The 23,710-nt window shown below is 44.1% G+C and overlaps 1 protein-coding gene across 2 annotated transcripts in view; it reads left to right on the top strand.

The window, feature by feature from the left end:
• Nucleotides 1-23,710, top strand: part of LOC138284229 (protein FAM169B-like) — a 322,775-nt gene that overhangs the window by 72,604 nt on the left and 226,461 nt on the right. For both annotated transcript variants that reach the window (XM_069222766.1, XM_069222767.1), the window contains exon 3: nt 5,441-5,577. In XM_069222766.1, coding sequence (XP_069078867.1) covers nt 5,441-5,577 — 137 coding nt within the window. The remainder of the gene's footprint in view (nt 1-5,440; nt 5,578-23,710) is intronic.

Below are 23,710 nucleotides of genomic sequence, written 5' to 3'. Positions count from 1 at the left end.
CTTAAAAGACAGCGCTCGCAGCTAACTTTTACGGGGCTTTTTCATCCGCTTCCTGCCACCCGGTTTTCGCCTGCTGCCAGATGCTGCCACCTGCACCAGTCTCTGCCCACAAGACTAATTTACGGTGAGTTAATGGGACACAGGCCCGGTTCCAGGATGTGAAACTGGATGGGCCAAGTGAGCGTTTGGGAGGGCAGTGGGTGTCCCCACTGCAGCTTGCCTCAGACATGAGCTAAGGTCCCCACCGGGCTGTTTTATTTCACAGGCATGCCCAGAGTTTTGTCTCAGGCAGTAGAAATATAGGGAAAATCATTTAAAGGTAATATTTTTCTCCCTAGCAGTATACAAGTAAGACAGCTATTATTAAAACAATGCACTATAAAATGCATTCTAGAGATTTCTCGTTGACCCCTGACTGATAATTAAAGTAAACAAAAGCAACCAAAAAAAAAAATCACATTTGCCGACATGGAAGAAGCACTTAAAGGTGCTTTCTCTGTGGTCTCTTTTGCTATTACTGGGAGGGCCAAAGGTCATGTTTGGGTGGGCCTAGCCCACCCGCTAGAACTCGGGCCTGATGGGTCATGATGTCCCCAGTGCTGAGATTTGGTGTGTATTTTAAAAAAAAATAGAAATTAGCAAAACTGTTACTTTAACTTTTAACTATTGTTTAATACATGAATGGTAAAGGCTGGTTTTGTCTTTAGACAACATATTAGCAAATGTGAATGTGTGCACTTTGATGGAGGAGTGCATCAGATTGTCTTTCCAATGAGTGACCATTTTTTTGCCAAAAAAATGTCGAAAATGCAAAAAGAAAAGAAGCCTCCAGGGTACCCCTATCTAAAGGGTGAAACACCAACATTTATCAGAAGACCTTTTACACTGATTGCCAAAATACATTTTTCCATAATTCATGGTACTACATTCAGACCCAGTAAATTATTTATTGTCCAGCGTGCAAATGGTCTATCTTAGATCTGCTTGATAAATCTCTTTACTTAAAATTATGATGAACGTTTGCGTTTGAGCCCTGTAAATTAAGAAAACGGTAGCCTCCATTTGTAAGCATCTCAGGTAAGAAATCACCACTTGTTAGTCAGAAAATGAGCCCAATCGCTTTGTGTGGCATATGGGATAGGAAATACAGGATTAAATTGTGAGATGTAGTCAGGGAAGCATTGCAGAACCTCCTCACCAGCACATGCCTAAATGTTTTCAAAGAAGGCATGTCTCTTTCCAGGCAGAAATAGCAACCATGTCAGCAGTGCTGAAAAAGAAGGAAATTGTGAAAACTCACTGTTCTGTCACTCTCAGTTTCTATGGCTTAATGTACTTATTGGTGCTATTTTTGTTTTTGACTCATCCCTCTTCAGAGTTTATTGTTGCCGCCATTAGTTAATTAAAATCTTACCATCAGTCCTCCTTATTGCTAGCCGACCACTCAAGCCATTATCGGGCATTATTTAGTTTGAATATTGAGCGGAGAGTAAATGTATGAAGGTTAATTGCGTTTTGACAATGTAGGAAAACTTGTGCTTACGTAGCCTACATTGGATCCATGAAGGGCTACATTAGTAGTGGAGTTTGACCTTTCCACTAACCTGGGACTAAAGTTTCTGGACCAACTGGAATGTGCACCCGGCCCGAGAGCTGAAGCAACATATTGGTGACCACTTCCTACTGCAGTATGCTGAACCACCAAATGGTGTGGAAATGCAGGGCAGTCGAAATAGGGAACCAAGGGAGCTCTCAAAGAGGTCCAGAGTCATACAAAACAGGGCGGGTAATCTGAAACCCATTTGATGATCATTGCCCATACCCACATTCTAAAGTAGCTTAGTTGAAGTTGTTGTAAAGCAGAGCCAGAAGGTGGCAACCATTGAAGTTGGGCTATCTTGTTACACAAAAAAAATTGTCATGGGAAACCTCATGCTCTCTAGGTTGACTCCAAAAGTCCACTGGGTGTTCAGTCACAGGGATCTTGATGATGTCCACATTTTTGGGCTATTTAAAGTTGTATATTTTTAAGAGTCCTGCACAGTTAAGACCATTCAGATTAGGCTACTGCCTTCACCAGGGCTTTGTAAAGACTTTCCCATGAGTTTTAGGCTGTGTGTGAACTGTGCATGTGGTACAGGTTTCCATCAGTTGCTTGTGGGACTGGAGCTGTATTTCCAGTTGATGTACAAGTGAGCACTCTCTACAAATGGACCTATTTACCATTCAGTGGCCTCATTATCACTTTTTTCCTTTGTTGCTGCCTTTCCAATCGGCGCTCTGTTTGCTGCTTTCACTTCTGTGGTGGGCAGACAAAACTGGGAAAGGCCCAAGGCCAGCATGTATGATATCAGTGACATGTTTAATTACGATGTGCATGCTTCTCTTTTGCACATCACTTTGTATGTTTAAACAAAACAATTATTTGGTGTTGCTCACAGAGGTCTGTAGTGAGAGACGTTGTCAGTCCACCAGTTGTGAGGCGCTGTCGGTCCATCGGTCGTGAGACGTTACCGGTCGTGAGGTGTTGTCAGTCCACTGATCGTGAGGTGGTGTTGGTCCACCGGTCGTGAGGGGGGAATCTGATTCCTTGTCAGTGTTACTTATTGCACAGTAACAGACCCGCTGGAGAGCTCTTCTATGGCTTACATTCCAGTTAGCTAGCCTTGCAAATGACCCAGATCCATTCAAAGTGAACACCGGTCATTCCAGGCAGCATGGGAAAAAGAGTACTTGTTTGTTGAATGGCCAAAAGAGAAAGCCACCTGTTTGCTCTGCAAAGAAAATGTTAATGTTCTTAAAAGGTATAACCTAAAGCGACACTACAAAACTCGCCACACAGTATATACTGAGAACTTCCCATTGCACTCAATACTGCATTCGGCAAAAGTGGCAGCATTAAAGCAATTGCTTCTTTCCCAGAAGAAACTCTTTGTTTCTCAGATGGAGGAATCTGAGGCTGTTACAGAAGCATCATTCAAAATATGCTACTTGCTTGCCAAACATAAGAAGCCATTCACGGAGGCAAAGCTGGTGAAGAAATGTTTCCTTTCAACAGCTGAAATTTTGTTTGAGAACTATAGCAATAAAGCCAGCATTTTAAAAGAAATTGGTGCATTACAGCTATCGGATTCCACATGTGCACACAAAATAGAGGCAATGGGTGAAAACGTCCAGGATCAGGTGATCAAAGCAGTCAGAGAGTCACCATTCTTCAGCATTGCCATGGATGAGTCCACAGATATAGGTGATGTGGCACAGTTATTAGTTCGGGTGAGATATTTGGAGAAATCACTTCATCCCAAAGAGGAGCTCCTGTGCCTTCTACCACTGCAAGGGCTCACACGAGGAGAAGATATGCTGGATAGCATTTGCAACTACTTTGAAACACATCACATACCATTGGACACTCTAGTCAGCATCCCAACAGATGGAGCTCCTGCCATGGTAGGCCATGACAGAGGCTTTGTATCACTGCTTAAAAAGAAGCTCACTGGACAGACTGTGATAGACTATCACTGCCTTATTCATCAAGAGGTTTTGTGTGCATAATTGAAGCATGGTGAACTGAATAACGTCCGAAAACTTGCAGTGAAAATTTTACATTTTCTTTGTGCTAAAGCCCTTAACCATAGACTTTTTAATGCTGTGCTGCAGGATTCTGATGCTGAATATACAGACCTCTTAATGCACACTGAAGTGCGATGGCTAAGCAAAGGAAAAGTTCTGGAGTGGTTCATTGCTTTGCTCCCTGAAACTGAACACTTTGTAAACAGTAGAGGTCAATCATTCCCAGAACTAAAGGATGTGAAATGGCTTATAATGCTCCATTTTCTTTCAGATCTATTTGCACACTTCAATGCTCTGAATTTGATGCTGCAAGGCAAACAGCTTGTGTGCTCCATGATGAATGGTATTTACTCATTTGAAAGTAAGCTTGTGCTATTCAAAGAACAACTGGATGTTGCTGACTCTACCCACTTCCCAAAACTGTTGGCTGTGACTCTGAGGTTCCCAAGTGCACTACAAATGCTGCCAATGCTAAACCTTGGTGCATGTCTTGAGGACATTTCTGGGGAGATCAAATGGCGATTTTCTCAATTCAGAGCCCTCACCCCTCTGTTCAGGTTGGTTGAAAACCCCTGGATGGTGAGTGCACTAAATCTTGATGTCGTTGAACATATTGGCACGAATAGGGCGCAAGCACAAATGGAGCTGGTAGATATGCAGCACAATTCATCTCTCGAAGCATCTTTCTTGGGGCAGGCACCAGTAGAATTCTGGAACATTGTGCCTTCTGACAAATTTCCTCTTCTTTTTACAGGGGCATAGAAAGTAATTTGTGTGTTTGAGTCAACATATGTTTGTGAAAGCTCGTTTTCCACATCGGGACTGTTGAAGAGTAAACTCAGAAATAAGCTTACAGACTTACATCTGGATCAGCTCTTAAGACTTGCTGTTTCAGACATAATACCAGATTACAGAACACTAATAAGAGACATGAAGTGCAAAATAAGTTCTTAGGACATCTTTCTTTGACATACCTGTTTTCTGGACTCAATTAAATCTGCGCTGACTAACCAGTTAACTAGGATTACCATAAAATGCCTCTTAAGAATGATATTGTCATATAATAAAAAAGTATTGTCAAAATGACCTCCTTGTAGCTTATTAGCTATAGCTGGCTTTGAAATACAGCATTGTCTAGTAATGTTTTTGTTTTGAAAAGGTGTGTTTTTTATTACCCCTGTAGCCCCGCCCATGACCCCGCCCGACCCCACCCCCGCCTTCAGGCCCATTGGTATGGCCCTCGACCACAAACCAGACTGTACTTTTGGCCCCTGGGAAAAAGTTTGTGAGTACCCATGTTCTAGAGCTTAGGCAGCTTGCCTTTAAAATAGGAAAGCAAAACTACAGTTTTCCCAAGTGCTAGAATACAGCTTTAAGCAGGCATTAGCCTCCAGCCTTTTGGCTTTGTCAGAGCTTGTTTCTTTCGGTCAAGGTTTTTGCAAAACATTCTTGTTGGAGTAGCTGGTCAGTTTAAAAAAACACAATTGCCTAAATACAAGAAAAAAATTTGGGTCTCAGAAATTACTCATTTGCATAGTTCCTTGGCCCTGACGATAAATTATTTGGGTGGATGTTCTCCTTGTGAAAGAGCAGAATGGCGTCTTTCACGGCAAACTTCCCTCGTGGGTGAAGTGGGGAGTCCTAAGCTGTTTTCTGTAGTGGGCGGGTGAAAATTATGAATGACACAATAAAAGACCACTGGATGAAAAAGGCTGGTTGAAATGTATAACTTTAGTAAAATTCAAAGCACTTGGCTAACACCAGACCTAAAATGTACTGCCTGAGCTACTAACATCAGGCAACTTGAAAAGTGTGCAAACCCTGCAAAATGCTCTGCAAAAATGGCTTCTGTATTTTTTTCTGCTTTTAGAGGACTCATATCCGATGGACATCTTAGCAGAGAGTGATTCTGAACTTTTCTGGGAGATGACAAAGAGATATTACTCCTCATTGCTGCAGCAATCCCCTTCCTCCCATGAGTTTTTCTCAACTACAGATGGCAAACAGGTAACTTAAATTCTTGAACTAAACTGCTTATACTTCATACTCCCCACCTCCGTGGATTGTTGCGGATGACTTCTTCTAGGTCAGTGATGCAGATAGAAGAAATTAGAACATGTAACTTGAGAAAGGAGAAGTGACCCCTAACAGGCAGGTAGCTGTTTGAAATCGTATGAGTTTTTTTGTTAATGTAGGTCAGGCAAGGCTCAGCCACTCTTGTCCTTCCCATCCGATGTGCTGAGGAGGAAAAAAAGTCCTGTTGTCTCAACTTCAGAGAATGGTGAAAGAATAACAGGTTTGTCCCCACATACCTTTTCTCTCTCCAGGTTAGTGTAGAGTAGGAGAGTCATCTTCAGCAGACTTCATCAGTGACAGCCTGGCTTCAGTTGATCCCTTCTTGGCTTTTCATCCTCTTTCACAGGTCGCAGTTTTTGTAGTCAGTGCCTATTGCGATGTCATCTTGGTAAGGACGGGGATGAGGCAGTGCCCTGATTGCATACTGTGATCTTCATTACAAGTCTTTCTTTTCTAGCATAGTGTAGTGTCTTGCGCAGCCCGATTACTTACCAATGCCTAGGCCACACACGTAGCTGTAAATCACACATCTTTATTCCCCTGCGTGTACCTGTGAACATCAACATTCTAAACCAAGCTATTGCACATACTATTCCAGCGATTACGTCACATTGATACGGAGTCCGCTGGAAGCAAGAAAGGTACCATTCTAAATCATGCAAGACACTACACATACTTGTGTAGAAGTTCACATGAAATTTTGAGAGAATGGACCCTCCTTTGAGGGGAATCACAGGTGTGAACAGCAGGAGTCTCCTGTCTTAAAGGGGTTTCACTTAAGGTTATAAGCCCCTAGAGAAGGAAGGAAGGTTTGGCTTCAGTGTAAAGAAGATAACTGAAAAGTAACGGGCTATCGCAAAGAATTGTGTCTCATACTTCCATCGAAGCTGTGACCTTTTCAGCACTACTGGCTCTTGTGGGGCAGTCCCTGCAACACATATTGTACTTGTTCAATGCAGGGCCTTTTACAGAGGTGTTCCACCCTCAGAATGAGCTCAGTGTCAGCACATTTTAATTTATTTTCTAGTGTCTCTTTAGAAACTTAAGCTGCTAGTGCCACAAGTTAATCACATGAGGCTTAGTGGCTGAAGGTGGTGCACTGTTTCTGAGTACACAAACTCCATGTAGACTCATTTATCCAGGCAAAAGGTCTTTAGTATGCCACTGTGAGTTAGAGGTGTATTAACGTTTGCCTATGAACAGTGTAATCCCCAATCTGCATTTAAAAGACTATCTTGACTGACCTCTGTCCCACTAGGCTGTTTACATCCTGATTGCCTCCAAAACAAGGATTGTCAAGCCAGTAGGTCTCACCTTTATATGTGAGTGCTAAGCTATTGACGTTGTCAATGCTTTTATGTAAAATATTGTTAAAAAAAAACATTTCAAAGTGCTGGAGGTAAAGCATATACATATCTTACTGTGTCGCAAAACTGTACATTTAGGGCCAGATGTACGAAATTCCTGAATTGCGACTCGCAAATTGCGAGTAAGAGAGACTCGCAGTTTGCGAGTCCCAATTCAGTATGGTGTCCCTGACACCATCTACGACTCGCAAGGCGGTCGCAAAGGCCCACCTCTTTAATATTAATGAGGTGGGTCACAATTTGCGACCCCCTTGCGACTTGCAGCCCTCATAGGGATTGTGGCCTGCTGGAGACAGCAGACCACCATGTCTGTGACTGCTTTTAAATAAAGCAGTTTTTATTTTGTAATGCAGCCTGTTTTCCTTAAAGGAAAACGAGATGCATTACAAAATGAAAAAATGAAACGTTTTAGTTTCATTTTTTCAGAGCAGGCAGTGGTCCATAGAATTTTTTTTCCCCAAGCCATTCACAAAGGGGAAAGGGGTCCCCTTGGGACCCCTTCCCTTTTGCGAATGGGTTACCACCAGTGTGACACTGGTGGTAACTGCTATTGCTTTGCGACCGTGTTCGCTGTCACAAAGCAATGCAGCATCGCACTGCGACTCGCAATTAGGAAGGGAACACCCCTTCCTAATTGCGACTCGGAGTCCCGTTTTGTGAGTCGGTAACCAGGTTACGGACTCGCAAAACAGGGATTGGGCTTCGCAATGTTGGTTTTGCATGTTGCAAACAGCGAGATTCGCTGTTTGCGACGTGCAAAAACTTTGCTACATCTGGCCCTTAATTCGGTATTTTCAGTCTTTATAAATGATGTGGATTATTGATCAAATATCTAAAAGCTGTTTGGAGGTGAGACCTAAAAAGGCAGAAGCCACAAATCAATTTTATTTTACTTTTCACAATGCTGCTGAGTGGCTCTATAACACAGTAGTCCATCAGCCATTCCTAGTTTTCGGTCAACAACATGTTGCTTGTACATTTGTAATTAATAGTGTCATTGTGGGGTCATAAAACCCAGCAAGCAAATTGACGTTGGATAAAAAAGCATGGATTGGCTGTCGGTGTGACCTACAGCATAGAGCCACTTGGCAGATATGTTATACATGTTTACAAATTGCTTTTGGTACCCAGACATGAAGTTTGCACCTCTTGTTGGATACTACCTTCTTAGGAAAACACACTCTGGAAAAGAATCCCAGGGTAGCCTTGGCGCTGCAGGAGCTGTAGTGATCCTAAGTGGAATGGCTTCTGGGTACCTGGTGGCGTGGTCCACCACCACCAATATAAATATGTTCCCAGTGGCTGTAGGAGGGTCAAGGGGACCAACAATATCACTCCCTACCCTTTCAAAGGGAACCCCAACCACTGGTAGTGGGATTAAGGGGATCTTTGTAGTTCCACTTGATTTGCCACTGGCTTGGCAGGTAACACAGGAGCGACAAAACACCTTAGTGTTTTCGGACATGTGGCACCAGTGAAAGTGTTGGGCCAGCCTGCCCCAAATCTTGCTGTGGCCAAGATGTCCTGCAAGGGGAGTGTCATGTGCCAGGGTCAGTAAGAACTCCCTAAATGTCTGAGGTATGACCAACCTCCTGGTAACACACTAGGCTTGGGGTCTCTAGCCTCAGAGTAAAGGAAAACATTTTCTCAGTAGATCCTGTGGGATCCACTGACATTCAAGAGAGGGGCAAGATTTCTGCTCTAGACTCAATTCCTCACTGGAGGGTTCTCCTGCCCCCAAAATCCCTGCTGCATCAGGCACAAGCTCCTCTGGGGCAGGTTCCTCACAAGGGGCAAGATTATCTCCCTGAGGAGACTGATCCTCACATGAAGTCTGGGTAGAGGGTGCATTTTTATCCTTCCTACCTCTCTTTTTGGGAGTTGCTTGGGCCATTGTTCTAGTCTCCAATGCTCCTTGTCCCCGCCACAGTTTCTTGACCCGTGCTCGAGTTGCCACAAACACACCGTTTCTTGACCCGTGCTCGAGTTGCCAAAAACACACTCTCAGGAATCCCTAGCATTACTTCATTGACCTATAACTCCACTTCAGCCCAGGCAGAAGTCTCCAAATCATTGCCCATAAGACACTCTACAGAAAAGGACGGGGAGACTACAACTTTCTTAGGGCCAGTGACCCCCTCCACCAGCTAAAATAAACAACTGCCATGGAGTGGCACTTAGTGATGTTATCAGCACTGGTCACTTGGTAATTGTGCCCAGGTAGAATTTGCTCAGGTCACACCAATTTTACCATGGTGACCCTTGCACCTGTGTACCTGTAACCCTCTGCCTCAGTACCATTAATGAGGGTATGCTGCCTGTATTTCCTCACATTAGGAGGCCAGGCAGCCAAAGTGGCAAGATCAGTACCATTCTCTGATAACCAGGATCTACTCTGTGGTTTCTCTGACTTGACCAGAGTCCACTACAGTACCCAAGTTGAAGCCAGCTACCCCTTGGATGTGGTACTACTACCAGTGCTACTCCTAGGTGCACAAGGGGAAGTAGTAGTAGTACTCGTGGTGCTCTTCTTAGGACAACTGAAATCAGGTGTACTATGGCCTTTTTTCTTTACAAAGAAAGCACCAGAATTTCTTACTAGAGGAATAGGAGGATTTGAACCCACCCCCAGAAGAAGTTTGTGGACTTGAAGAAGAGTCATTCCTTTTGTCTCTTTGGCTTCTCCCCATCCTTTGCTTGGGCCTTAGAAGTTTTTTTTCTTTCTTCTGGTCCCCCACACTATGAGTTTTCTTTTCCTAGTGCAGACCCATTTGTCTGCCTTCTTTCCCAATTCTTGGGGAGAGGACAGCTCAGAGTCCCCCAGGTATTGGTGCAGTTTTTCAGACACACAGTTATTAAGGATGTGCTCTCTCTTGATCAAATTGTACAGCCCTCCATAGTCATGTACATTTCTACCATGTAGCCAGCCTTCCAGAGCCTTAACTGCACAGTATACAAAAACAACCCAGTCTTGAGAGGACTCCTTCTGGGTTTCCCTGAGCTTAATCCTGTATTCCTCAGTAGCAAATCCAACCCATCAATCATTGCCTCTTTCAAGGCCTGGTAGTTGTCTGCATCATCTCCCCTGACTGCCATAAGTCTGTTTTTTCCTTTATCTGCAAAGGTGAGCCACAGGATAGCTGCTCACTGATCTGGGGGACCATTTGGACTTTACAGGTCCTCTCCAGAGCAGGTACCCATTTGTGGATGTCATCCCCAAATTTGTAAGGGGAGAACTATCCCTGTGAGATTCCGAGAATCAAAATGTTCCTCTCCGACTATGGAGTCTCTTGTGCTGCCACCATGGGGTTCTAACCGCAAATTCTTCCTCTCCCTCTTCACCTCTACGACCTCCTTTCAAGAGCCAGCTGCTCCCTTTTCAGCCTGAGCTTAGCTTTCTCAAGCTTGAGCAGGTGGTAACCCCTGTTTTAAAAAAATATATATTTATTCATTTTTTCCTTTTAACAGTGACAAATAAAGTGAGCAATTCAGCACATACCAGTGTTACATCATGACAATCTTTTAGCCGCGTATGCAGGACAGTAGAAATCTCATGTCATATTCAACTAATGTACTGTAAGAAATACAGAGATTGCACTAAAAAGTATCATCCATCATTGTAGCTCATTACTGGGTATGTTGAGGCATGTCTAATCTATAGAGTAAGCAGGTTATAGCCACCTATTACCAAAAGATCCCCCAGTACAATGGACCACTCCATCCATTATCAATTAAGTTTATGACATAGCTATCATACCAAGAGTCAATCAGCTTTACCCTCTCATTACCATATCGTGTCTTTTCTTATTGCCCTTCAGTCCGAATGTAGTTGTAACAAGTATGATCAAAAGGGTTCCCAGAAGTCACAAGGGTGGGGTGGTGACAGCGTTTCCGTATATAGACCGACCATTCCTCACATAATGTCATATCACAGAGCCAGTCCTCAAACTTTGACGTGGCGTCGCTGCCTCATCTCATTGCTTTCCCAGTTTTCAAACCTCCAGACATGACTCAGCAGTAGCACCGGGGGTGGGGGAACTGAGATGACAAGTGTGATCAGTCTTGGTGGACAAAACAGGCCCAATTTTTTTACCTAGAAGCATTTATCATGGGACCAGATGAAAGAAAGTCGCTTCCGGGGCGCCACCTCGGGTGCATCTAGTGTCAACATTGGGATAATATATTGCATGGTCCATTGGTGTGTTGTAAACTCTATGCAAATATTTGTAATGTATCAATCTGTTCCTACCATTGGAAAATACCTCTTTAGTTTTTTGACAGCAAAATCCCACTGGCTATCAGTAATGACCTGTCCTAAATCACCCTCCCACTCCTGGCTTGTTGTACTAAGATCGGAGGATTGGTAGTCCAGTGCAGCTGTATATAATTTGTATATAAGATTGGAAGGTCATGGGCTAGTCAGGAGGATGGTCAGAATCGACCATTCCTGAGGTTCCTCTGGAAATATGGTAAACAAACATCTGGCATTTAGCATAAGTAAGTACATCTCTCATACTAGACGGAGCGTCACCCACATATTCCTGATAAGTCTTGAATTTGTTATTCAGAAATAAGTTACTCAGTGTAAGGAGGTGCTTGTTCCACGATAAATGTAAAACCCTAGGAGCGGTGTCTAGGTGTAACTCATGATAGTGGTATATAGGAACATGTTTTGAGTAGAGTAATGGGATATTACATAAGTGGGTTAATCTGTTCCATGCTTATATGGTGCAGCGTACAGTATGAATATATTGAGTAGGTGAGGTAATCAGGCAAATGGAGCCGCTGGCAGAGGAGTGGGGTTCATTACACCCTTCTCTGTGACCATGTGGGGCGTGCCTGCTGTTATGGAACCAGTGACGTATATGTTGAATTTGTGCTACTAAATAGTACATTTCAAAGTTGGGGGCTGCCATACCACCTTTATTGTATGGCAATTGAAGGGTATTCCAGCTGACACGGGGATGTTTACCTGCCCATACCAACCTAATCATAACAGATCAGAGCTGGGCAAAAAAGGCTTTATTTAGGGGCAGTGGGATGTTTTGGAAAAGCTACAACATCTTAGGGAGGATTATCATTTTTATTAAAGCTACCCGTCCTGCAGTCGAGAGGTAGAGGGTTATCTATGTGTCAAACCGCGACTGCAAGACCTCCAGATAAGGCCCATAATTTACCCGAACCATAGTGGGGATGTCCATGTGATAGAAGAGGCCTAAGTTCCTCACCTGGTCGGTTTGCCATTGTAGATTATTCACAATATTGGGTTTGGTAACAGCAATAGTTAGCGGAAACATTATTGATTTAGACCAGTTAATTTGTAAACCGGACCAGTGGCCATAATATATTATTTCCAAGATGAGGGGATTTAAATTGGCCTCCGGGTTTTTAATCACTAGCATTGCATCGTCTGCATACATGGAAAGTAAGGTATATTGGAATCCCATGTTTATCTACCTCTTGTGATGGGATTCCAGCAGTGCACCTGCCATATTCTCAACAGTTAGAGCGAAAAGAAGGGGTGACGAGGGGCTCTGACAGTTCCCCATTGAGGCGCACCCTGGCCAGGGAAGTCATATAAAGGAGATGTACCCACTTTACAAGTGACCTGCCCATACCCATTCTAGAAAGCCCTGCGGAGAGGAACGACCACTCAACAGTATCAAACACTTAGCAGCGTCCTGAAAATTCTTCAGCACCAGTAGTCCGTGTTCCAACTGATGTGTGTTTCCAAAGAGGGATCGAATATTATCTGCCGTAAATCAGCCTGGAATAAAACCGGACTTGTCAAAGGAGACATTAAGGGCAATACACAGTTGACCAATAACTTGGCCAAAATTTTGCTATCTATATTTATCAAAGATAGGGGCCGGTACAAGTTGCACTTACTCTGGAGTTTGTCTGGTTTGAGGAGTATGATTATGATAGACTCTTTTAGCATTGGTGGAAACACACTCTCCTGAAACGCCTCAGTGTATTCTTCTAATAACATGGGTGCCAGCTCGTCCGCATAAGCTTTATAAAATTCTGCCCGTAGTCCATCACTTACTGGTGACTTCCCATTTGTGAGCTGCCTGATAACTTACTTATTCTCCAGGAGTGTTAATGGTTTACAGAGTACCTCCCTTTGTGTTTGGTCTAACCATGCCAACAAGACCCGCTTGCAGGTATGCATCTCTGTCGTCAGGGGTTGCACATGTATGTGAGGTGTATAGTTCTTGACAGAAGGATAGAAATGTTTTCAGAATCTCTTCAGGGGTATGATGTGATTGCCCATCATGCGAATCCACTGTGTGAATATAATTCGCCGACCACCAAGGTTTGATTAACATAGCTAATGTGTGTATGGATGTATCTCCCTCTCCATACTACTGAGCCTGTGTATATTTACTAAGGAGCTTTACCTCTCTATCTACTTCCTCGCGGTACTCTTCTAGGGCTTGTTTCATGGGATGTAAGAGGCCTTTGTCTTTGGTGTCGTCAGACCTCAATTCTAAGTTGTGCAGTTCTGCTTCCAATCTTGTAAGCCTATTTCTAATAGATGTAAGAATGTCATGTCCTTTAACCATATATTCCTCCCTGGATTACAGCATTTAATACTTCCCAGAAAGTCTCCATGGCACACACCGAGCTTTTATTTGAAATGACATAACTTATATTGCAGACTTGATCTGTTCTCTGAATGGTGTGTCAAGAAGCATCTTAGGATGAAGTCTCCAGAGTGGTACTTGCCTCCAGGTGGTAGGCAAGGAAAGTTTAAAGATTACTGAGGAGCGGTCTGACAAAGTCCTGGGTAAATGTTGCACTTCTGTCCACCCCATTACATCACGGACGCCCACCCAGAAATCTGGGTGCGATGAAGTGTCATGTACTGAGGGGTGAAATGTGTACTTCCTAGTTGTGCCATGTGATTGCTGCCCGATATCTATTATATCAAGCTGATCCATAGTGTTTAGTAATGCTACCCGAGCTCTAGTAAGCCGTTGCTCGTGTCAGTCTGTGCAATCAAAGCCCAGGACCAGCACTAAATTGTGATCCCCTTCCAAGATAATGGTGTTGGGTTTCACTGTCAGACATTGTTTGAGAACAGTATGGAAAAAGTCTGGGCAGTCCACATTAGGACCATAATTGTTAATTAAGATGATTTGTGTGTGCCCAGTAAATCCTTGAAGTAATAGGTTTCGGCCATCTGGGTCAGCGATTGTTTTATAAGCCTAAATGGGACTGTCTGCCAAATAAGTATGGTAACCCTTCCCCCCTAGAATAGTACGAGTTTCAAGCAAAATATTGATAAGGTCCCCAAGATTTGAGTAGGGCATGTCCCCTCCCTGGCATGAAATGTGCTTCTTGCAAGTAAGAATTATCTACATTGTGAGCTTTAAGATATGTAGGGACCTGGCGGGTTTTACAGGGGTTAGTTAAGCCCTGGACATTCCATGTGATGAATGTTAAAAGCAGTTTCCTGTTATCAGGTGTATCTGCCATCGATTAACGTGAGTGTATTAATGATATATACAAACATCTGATTGCTCAGCCAACTGTCACATGAGAGTACTCAGTCAAGACAAAACTCTCCACCCACCCTCCTATGCTGGGACCCAATTTCCCAGCAAAATCTCAAAACATTGCAATAACGTATGACAATCCAAACACCAGGTTGCAAAACCAACATATAACAACATAAGCCTTAGGCTGGGGCGGTCAGAGCACTAGTAAGGTGAAAATACCAGCAAAAGCAAATAATGCAACAACGGACTGAGAAGGTAAGCAGAAACGTAGGCTCCGATCAGGTATATCACAGGCATGGATATGTAACTGGAGCCCATTGGCATGATTTAAGTCAAGAAGGCAGAACATTAAGCCCCATGTAATGTATAAGGTGATCAGTCCAGTTATCGGCCAAATGATCTCTGTATGACCAACACGCATCAAGACAAAAGGTCACTCCATACCGTCCATTGACAAGGCATCTTCTGCATGGTCCCAGGGAGGTGAAGTCCCACACGGCGAGGAATGTTTCTGCAAAAATTAAAGTGCCTCCATATGGTCCGTGAAGCTTTTTGGTTTGCCCTGCAGGTAGTCTCCCCAGGTAAATGATGGCAAACAAATATGTCCTGCTCTTCTAATGTCTTTTTGACTGGTAGAAATTTGCGTTGGGCATCTTCTACCGATTGCATGAAGTCTGGAAAGAAGGTGAGGTGCATCACTTTGTGTCAAACCTCCTGCGCCTCTCGGGCCAAGTGGAGCACTTGATCTGTGTCCCTATAATTAAGGAACTTCACCATGATTGGCCTGGGAGGGGTTCCTCGGATCGGTCTGGGGGCTAGGGATTTGTGTGCCCTCTCGACAGTGAAGAATTGAGAGAAATGTTTGGCTTTTCAATATTTTCTTCAGTGCACCTGATTGACGTTGTTATTGGAATGGCTAGTATGAGTACATTATTCCTTCGTGATCTAGACTCTAAATCTTCATTCCTGAGTTGGACTTTAGGCAGTTCTAGTTTCATCTAGTTGAGAATCTTTGAGTGTTGTAAGTGTGCGTCTTCGACGTCCGATATACGCTGTTCTGCATCATTTGGGCGTGTTTGGTGCATGTCTACACTGTCTTTCATGTCATCCATATATTTGGCGAGATACTCTAACTTGCCATCAGAAAGGATGGAGTTTAAGCCCTCTGAAGGGGCAGAGGTGTCATCTTCTCCATCTCCTCTACAAGGGATTGAGGAGGTGGAGGCGCCAGCATTCGTGACTGTCTTTTTGTGTTAAAGTTGAGGCGTAGCTGCAGTGTCCGATCTGTCCATCGTATTGCAGCAATGCCACTGAGATATCACTGATGAGAGCCACAAAGGGGCAGCAGCACAAACTGGTCAAGTCTGGCACCAAACAAGCTATTAGCCTCTGACTGAAACTTTTATGACACTATGTTGTGGATCAATTTTAGTTCCCTGTCTGGGCACAGGAGATAGCTTAGCCTTTAGCTTGCAGACCTGTTGCTGTTTTTTTACCTGATCTCCTTTGACCTATTTTCATGGTCTGTTTTAATCAAATTATTTATTTCCTTTTAGCATTGTTTGCAGATGCCTGCATTATAGAGAAATGTTTTCATTTTTCTAATCAGTATTATTCTGAGAAAGCATCATTATCAGTGATGGACTTGGGTAATGTCATCATGCTCCTTTTGTTTTACGTTCGAACATGTCCGATATTTGCTATGCAATTGCTGATACAAGTTTGCATACACAATCTGATGTTTAGGTACATACTTGTATCGGGATTCATGCAAAAACAATAACGTGCTCTATAAAAACACCTCACAAGACCAAGGGCATTAGAGGGGGTTGCACCAGGCTACATCATATAGACTCCACGTCAATGTGCAGCGAATCACAGCCTTGAGTCTCTGTGATTCCTGATCTAAGGGGCCGATCTCATCCCAAGGTAAAGGGGTTGTAGGTGTTTCTCATAGACATTGTACTGGCAGATTAGGCTTATCATACCCAGCTCTCGCTTTAGGGTAGGGTTTACACCTTATTATTAGGAATTGCATATTCCATATTATTGCAATAAGTTGGGCTTTTCACATTTAGCACTTTTGTCCTCACCATTCTGCTTCTATTATTTCTCATTGTCATAATCATTGCATCACAATTATTTTATCGCAGGTTTCAGTCTATTCAATAAATACATTGAAAACTGTCCTCCATCTTCTTCATTGCCTGTGTGTGTGTAACAGACTTATTTAACAAGAGAAAAGGGGTAAGATTTGTTACACTATGACTTCCCTGAGAGTTCACAAGAGTCCATGTACTAGACTGCCAGAAATCATCTTTACTACTTAGGGAAGGTTTGGGTGAGGTACTGCCAGAGATCCAGGAGGTTTGGGCCGACAGCTTCTAACTGGGTAGGAGTGACTCAGTCATGTATGAACAAAAGGGTTGCCGTCCCTAATCCAGCAGTCTTGCTGAGGGGCGAGGATCATTCACAACAACTGCGCAAAATGGAAATGTGTTCAGTCGTATAGGGTATGCTGGAATGGACTTATATAGTTCTATGCATTGCCCCAACCAGAGCCACAGATGCAGGCATCAGATATCTAGGATTCAAATATGCTCAGCCACTATACTTCCAGTACTCACAGGGTGCAATGCAGTGTGCTATCTTGTGTCATGATCCCTCCAAGTCTATTTACATTCTGGTGGGGGAGGTGCAACCAGGCCGCCGTGATCAGGACTGAAGAATCACCAAGCCTTGGCAACGACAAGCAGCTCCAATGAGGGACCACAAACTTTCCAGATGCAAGGATCATAGGTCAGACCTCTGGAGAGCCAAAGAACCACCACCATTGTTGCAGAGCCTTGAAGAGTCCGTGGAACAGCAGGATCCACAAGACGGTCATTGCCGTTGAGGTGCCTGCGAATGCAAGGGAGTGACTCCTTCACTCCAAGAGAGATTCCTTCTTGCTTTCCTAAGTGCAGGCAGGGTCCCAGTGACTCAGGAGGATGCACAGCCACGGGGTTGCAGAAGTCTTTGCAGAACTTGGAAACAAAGTTGTAGTAGGAGCCCTCCTACTGGTCACAGTCTTGCTTCAGGTTCCAGCGAAGAACAGCAGCGGTTCCTGTGTTCAGGTTGCAGAACTGTTGTGCATAGGAGACTTGCAGACGGTTTCTGAAGTCATGCAGAAGAATCTTGGGTCGCACCCTAAGTAACACAGCAATGGGGTTTGACACCTACTGCAGTGACCCATCTATTAGAGGGGGTCAGGGACGTCACTCAGCTGGACCAATCAGTCAGATGCTCCCAGGGGCCTCTGCTCATCCTATTTCCAAGATGGCAGAACAAAGTGACTGCCTGGCACAGCTCTGTGTACCTCCCTAGGGGAGGAGCTGGACAGAGTGGTGATCACTCTCCTGTCCTTTGTGTGGTTTTGCGCCAGATGTGGGAACTGGGGGTTTCTGCACTGGTGCAAACAGGTTTATGCAAGAAGGGCACCAAATGCGCCCTTCAAAGCAGTCTGGTGGTGCTCAGAGCCACCCCAACCCAGCCGAGAGACACCTATTTGTAAAGAAGAGGTGGTCACACCTCTGTCCTACAGGAAATCCTTTGTTTTGCCTTCCCCTGTGCGGTTTAGGATCAGCAACAGGAGCGCAGAACAGTGTCTGTGGTCGGCAGCAGCACAAGCTGGCGTGCAGACCCTGCAAGGCCATACAGGCAGACTTTGGAGGATCCCCTTGGGAACCCCCAGAGTACATGGTATCATGGAACTAACACTGGAATTGGTGTAGTTGCATGATTCCAACATGTTTGATACCAAACATGCCTAGGTTCGTTGAAGCCATTATGTAGTTGGACAACTCATGTTGTCCAGTGTCCACTACATGCTTTAAGATGGCTTGCCTGCACTTACAAAGCCCATGAAATTGAGTCTGGGGTTTGTAGGGGCACCTCTGCTCAGACAGGGGTACTCTCACACTGAGAACCATGCACCCTGCCCTTGGGGTAAAGGGCCTCCTTTAGGGGTGACTTACAGGGTCTGAGTGTAGTGACCATGATATAAGGCAAACCTTATATCTGTAGTGAAAGGTGCATGCACCATTTCACACAGGCTGCAATTGCAGGCCTGTAGTCACAGTTTGCATGGGACCTCATGGGTGGCACAATACATGCTGCAGCCCATGGTGGACCCCTGGTGTACCAATGCCATGGGTACTTAAATACCATATACTAGGTGTTAGAAATGGGGTTTTTGGTTGGCAGTCAGGTTACCCGCTGTCCAAGCAAGAGCCCTCACTCTAGTCAGGGTAAATCACACACAATCCAAGATTATCCTGTGCCCACCCTCTGGTAGCTTGGCACGAGCAGTCAGGCTTAACTTAGAAGGCAATGTGTAAAGTATTTGTGCAATAAATCATACAATAACACAATATAGCACCACAAAAATACACCAGACAGTGATTAGAAAAATATATAATATTTATCAGGATAATTGTAGGTCAAAACGAATAAAGATGCAATGTGAAACTGTAGGGATATCACTGGAAAGTGATATCAAGTGTCTTAAGTCTTTAAAAATCAATCAAAGTCTCTTTCAAGCACAAAGTACCTGGTTTGGAGTGGAAAATCTCCGCAAAGGGCCGCAGAAGAAGAGATACGTGGAAAAATGGTGTGTGCGTCGATTTCTCCCCAGCACACACGGACTTGCGTCGTTATTTTTCACGCGGGGAAGTCGTGCGTCGTTTTCTGGCGCGCGGACAGTCTCTTTCTACGGGTCGCAGGGATTACCAGATGTCCCGGGTCTGTGCGTGGATTCTCCTGCTTGTTTTCCGGCTGCGCGTCGTTCCGCGGGGCTGAGCGTCGAAGTTTCGCTCTCACGGCAGGCGTCTCGTCGATTTCTCCTCTAAAGTCAGGCGGCGTTGTCCTTGCGAGGCCGTGCGTCGAAGTTCCGGTCGCCCCAAAGGCGTCGCGTCGATCAGCGTCGGTGTGCGGCATTTTTGTCCCCGCTTAACAAGCTGTGCGTCGAAAATTTTGGCGCACAAAGAGTCCAAATGAAAAAGAGAAGTCTTTTTGGTCCTGAGACTTCAGGGAACAGGAGGCAAGCTCTATCCAAGCCCTTGGAGAGCACTTTCACAGCCAGACAAGAGTACAGCAAGGCAGCAGGGCAACAGCAAGGCAGCAGTCCTTTGTAGAAAGCAGCCAGGTGAGTCCTTTAGGCAGCCAGGCAGTTCTTCTTGGCAGGATGCAGGTTCTGGTTCAGGTTTCTTCTTCAGCAAGTGTCTGATGAGGTAGGGAAGAGGCCCTGTTTTATACCCAAATGTGCCTTTGAAGTGGGGGAGACTTAATAGAGTGGCTAAGAAGTGCACCAGGTCCCCTTTCAGTTCAATCCTGTCTGCCAGGGTCCCAGTAGGGGGTGTGGCAGTCCTTTGTGTGAGATCAGGTCCTCCACCCTCCCAGCCCAGGAAGACCCATTCAAAATGCAGATGTATGCAAGTGAGGCTGAGTACCCTGTGTTTGGGGTGTGTCTGAGTGAATGCACAAGGAGCTGTCAGCTAAGCCCAGCTAGACGTGGATTGTAAGGCACAGAAAGATTTAAGTGCAAAGAAATGCTCACTTTCTAAAAGTGGCATTTCTAGAATAGTAATATTAAATCCAACTTCACCAGTCAGCAGGATTTGGTATTACCATCCTGGCCATACTAAATATGACCTTCCTACTCCTTTCAGATCAGCAGCTACCACTCCAATATTGTATGAGGGCAGCCCCAATGTTAGCCTATAAAGGGAGCAGGCCTCACAGTAGTGCAAAAACGAATTTAGGAGTTTTACACTACCAGGACATGTAAACTACACAGGTACATGTCCTGCCTTTCACCCACACAGCACCCTGCTCTAGGGGTTACCTAGGGCACACATTAGAGGTGACTTATATGTGGAGAAAGGGGAGGTTTAATCTTGGCAAGTACTTTTAAATGCCAAGTCGAGGTGACAGTGAAACTGCACCCACAGGCCTTGCAATGGCAGGCCTGAGACAAGGTAAAGGGGCTACTTACGTGGGTGGCACAACCAGTGCTGCAGGCCCACTAGTAGCATTTCATCTACAGGCCCTAGGCACATATAGTGCACATTACTAGGGATTTATAAGTAAATTAAATAGTCCAATCGGGTATGATCCAAGGTTACCATGTTTAAAGAGAGAGCGCATATGCACTTTAGCACTGGTTAGCAGTGATGAAGTGTGCAGAGTCTAAAAGCCAGCAAAAACAGTGTCCAAAAAGTGGAGGGAGGCAGGCAAAAAGTTAGGGGTGACCACCCTAAGGCTGTCAAGTCTAACACTTGGGACTTACATGGGTGCATCAGTATCACAAATGTATTGTGCAAAAGTTACCTACAACTAAATTTAGGGGCGAGAGCATGGACACAGGGTCCTGGTTAGCAGGATCCCAATGATAAGACCTGCAGCAGAATCGCCTGCAGGGTGGGAGACTAAGTCTAACCCACTACAAGTGACACCTGTCACCCCAATCCAAAGTTTTACTTTGGCTAACTAGCACTGCCTCATCTCTACCCAAGAGCAGGGATCGTGGTCGCTCAGATCGCATCCGTTTCTCTCAGTTATATTAGTCTCATCTATACAACGACAAACAGAGTCAGTATGTGTTTCAATAAGGTTTTAATGAAGCAACTGCATCTTAGATAATAAAGCATGGACTGCAATAACCAGGACGATAAAGCATGACAGGATTCAAATTGTGGCAAGAAGAGTAAAGCATAGAAATAACACTACCATATTGTCACTAGAGTCAATAGACTAATTCCTACCTACGCTGTATTAGAGCATAGCATGTTAAGCTCTAGTTCTGCCCTTCAGGTTCCCCTGGGAAGACATCATCCCCCATACCTGAGCAAAGGCATTAAGTCTGTTTAAGCAGCTATAGCGAAGAGTTCAGCAATCAGCATAAAGTCGTGGTCATCTGGCTGGAATCTCCCTCTAACGTGTATGGGACAGGGAAGTGTTTTTATAATAAAACAACTGATGTTCTGAGAAAATGCCCCATTGTAATGATGTGTATCTTTTTATGAATACCAAGGGACAAAATTGTTACCACGTTTACCGGCAACCTATCTTACTGCAGCCTTGAAAGAAGCACAGAGTGGACAAGAATGTCTTGTTTAAGCATGCAGTGCTGGCCTAAGCAAAGAACAGTTAGATAGAGAGAAATAAAACAAGACAGCAAATGTGGCTATTGTTAAAATAATAAACGAAGAATATATCTAGGTAAAAGTGCACACCAGCAGGCCTAGTGTGCTAAAATAACATGAATGGAGCTATAACTAAAATGGCTACACAACAGTAGTACATCTCTAGATCCGGTACTTTTAATCCATCCTCTCTATGTATGAACTGTGGTGTCTCCATTCTCATGCTACTCATCTTCCAACTCCATAAAATATTTGTTGCTGGCAATTTTTTGTTTTTTGAGCGTAGGACTCGTGAGAGAGAATATGCTATGTTGAAAGAGATACACCGTGGGAGCAGCAACATTTTAGTGTTCGCTGTCCTGCTGGATATTGATAGTGGCAGCGCTGTCGTAAATGCCATGCACTTAGGTATGTCTGCCACTAGTTTTTCTGAAGTTAATTCAACCATCTACAGTCTACTTGTGCCACCATAACCTTCAAATATCGAAATGAGTCTAGTTCCCACAGTACCCTGAGTTCTGGTAGTTTGTCCTGCGATTTGTTTCAGTGCACCAGTGTGAATAACACTGATTCCTGATTATTTATGCACAACCCTGTTTGCTCACTGAATTTCTCCAATTCTTGGGCACTCACAAACATTTTCAAAGGGGCCACAAAGTTTGGTCTGTGGTGTGACTGGGCCGCATTGATAGCAGCAGGGTAGCGGTTTGGTGGAGGGCTTGGGGGTGGGGGGTTGATTGTGGGGGAAGGGATCATGTCCATCTAGTGCCTGAACTGCACAATGTGAAAACAGAAAACCTAGCCTCAGTCCCGGCTTCCCACTTGACCAAATTGTGTGATCCTAGGCAACTGATATATTTCACTCAGCCTTCTTTTTCTTTATTATCACATATAGGCATCAAAATATATGACTTCAGGCTGTTCCCTGTACAAAGCTTCTGCTGTATTTGATTTAATAAATTATAATGTTCATGTATAATAGCAACCCAGGCCACCTAAAGGGTGCACGTAACAAATGAGTTGCCTCTTAGTTCACTATTGGCTTTATTGTAAGTGTGCGGGTAAGCATGAACGATGAATGTTTCTAAATAGATGTTTGAAAACTATCACTTTTTAAAAAATACTTCTCAATGCAACCCACTGATATACTCTGATTTAGTAAGGTGAAACGGTTCAGCTTTTTGGAATTTTGAAGAGACTATCATAGTTTTACACATTAGTTGCAAGATGCCTTTAAAAACTGAAGGTGTTCCTAAAGTTAAGCATGCGGGACACCCTAGTTACTTCCATTGTTTAACATCAATTAACCTTTAACTAAATGCTTGCCAGTTTATTTAATCTATTTTTAATATTAGTGCTGAGCTGAGTAAACTGCAGCTCAGTGCGGCTTTTAAGCAGGGGGCCCGGGCCGTACTTTGAGTATCACTGCTCTAATTCATGCATCAAGGGAACTATCTGTTCTGTAGAACTTGCCAATTGAACCAGAATGCCATCAGTGTATAATGAGACAATATGTTTGATTGTCTATCTCTAGCGCCCAATTACTTGGTGCATATCTCAGTTTACAATCCAAAGGCCCAATTGCCCCCGCAAGTAAGAAAGGTGACAGAAGGAAACCTTATCTAGTTCCTCTTCCCAGCCCCTTCTGATATGTTATTTGTTCTAACCCTAGCTATTGTTTTATATATAATAGTGAAACAATTTTCATGTGTTGGGACCTAAAATGCATCGCCTTCAATATCTCATATAAATATCACCATCACAATGTGTTGAAAGGATTCTCGATGTTTAATGACATGAGGCCTATCTCTTCATCTGCATTTTCTGGCTCCCATTTCGTGCAACAGTTTCCTTATTTGTAGCACAGTGCACTCGCTAAGTATAAAACCATTTTGATCTTTATGCACCAAATGATTGATCACTCACACAAATCTAGCAGACACTATTTCCCCTAAAAATGTTATTGTCCAAATTCAACATGGGCAGTGGTCTATAGAACTTACAT

This window comes from Pleurodeles waltl, chromosome 3_1 (genome assembly GCF_031143425.1).
Source record: "Pleurodeles waltl isolate 20211129_DDA chromosome 3_1, aPleWal1.hap1.20221129, whole genome shotgun sequence".
In the NCBI taxonomy this organism is placed as follows: Eukaryota; Metazoa; Chordata; class Amphibia; order Caudata; family Salamandridae; genus Pleurodeles; species Pleurodeles waltl.
Note: the sequence above shows the minus strand (reverse complement) of the source record. Positions and strands in the feature narration are given on the sequence as shown.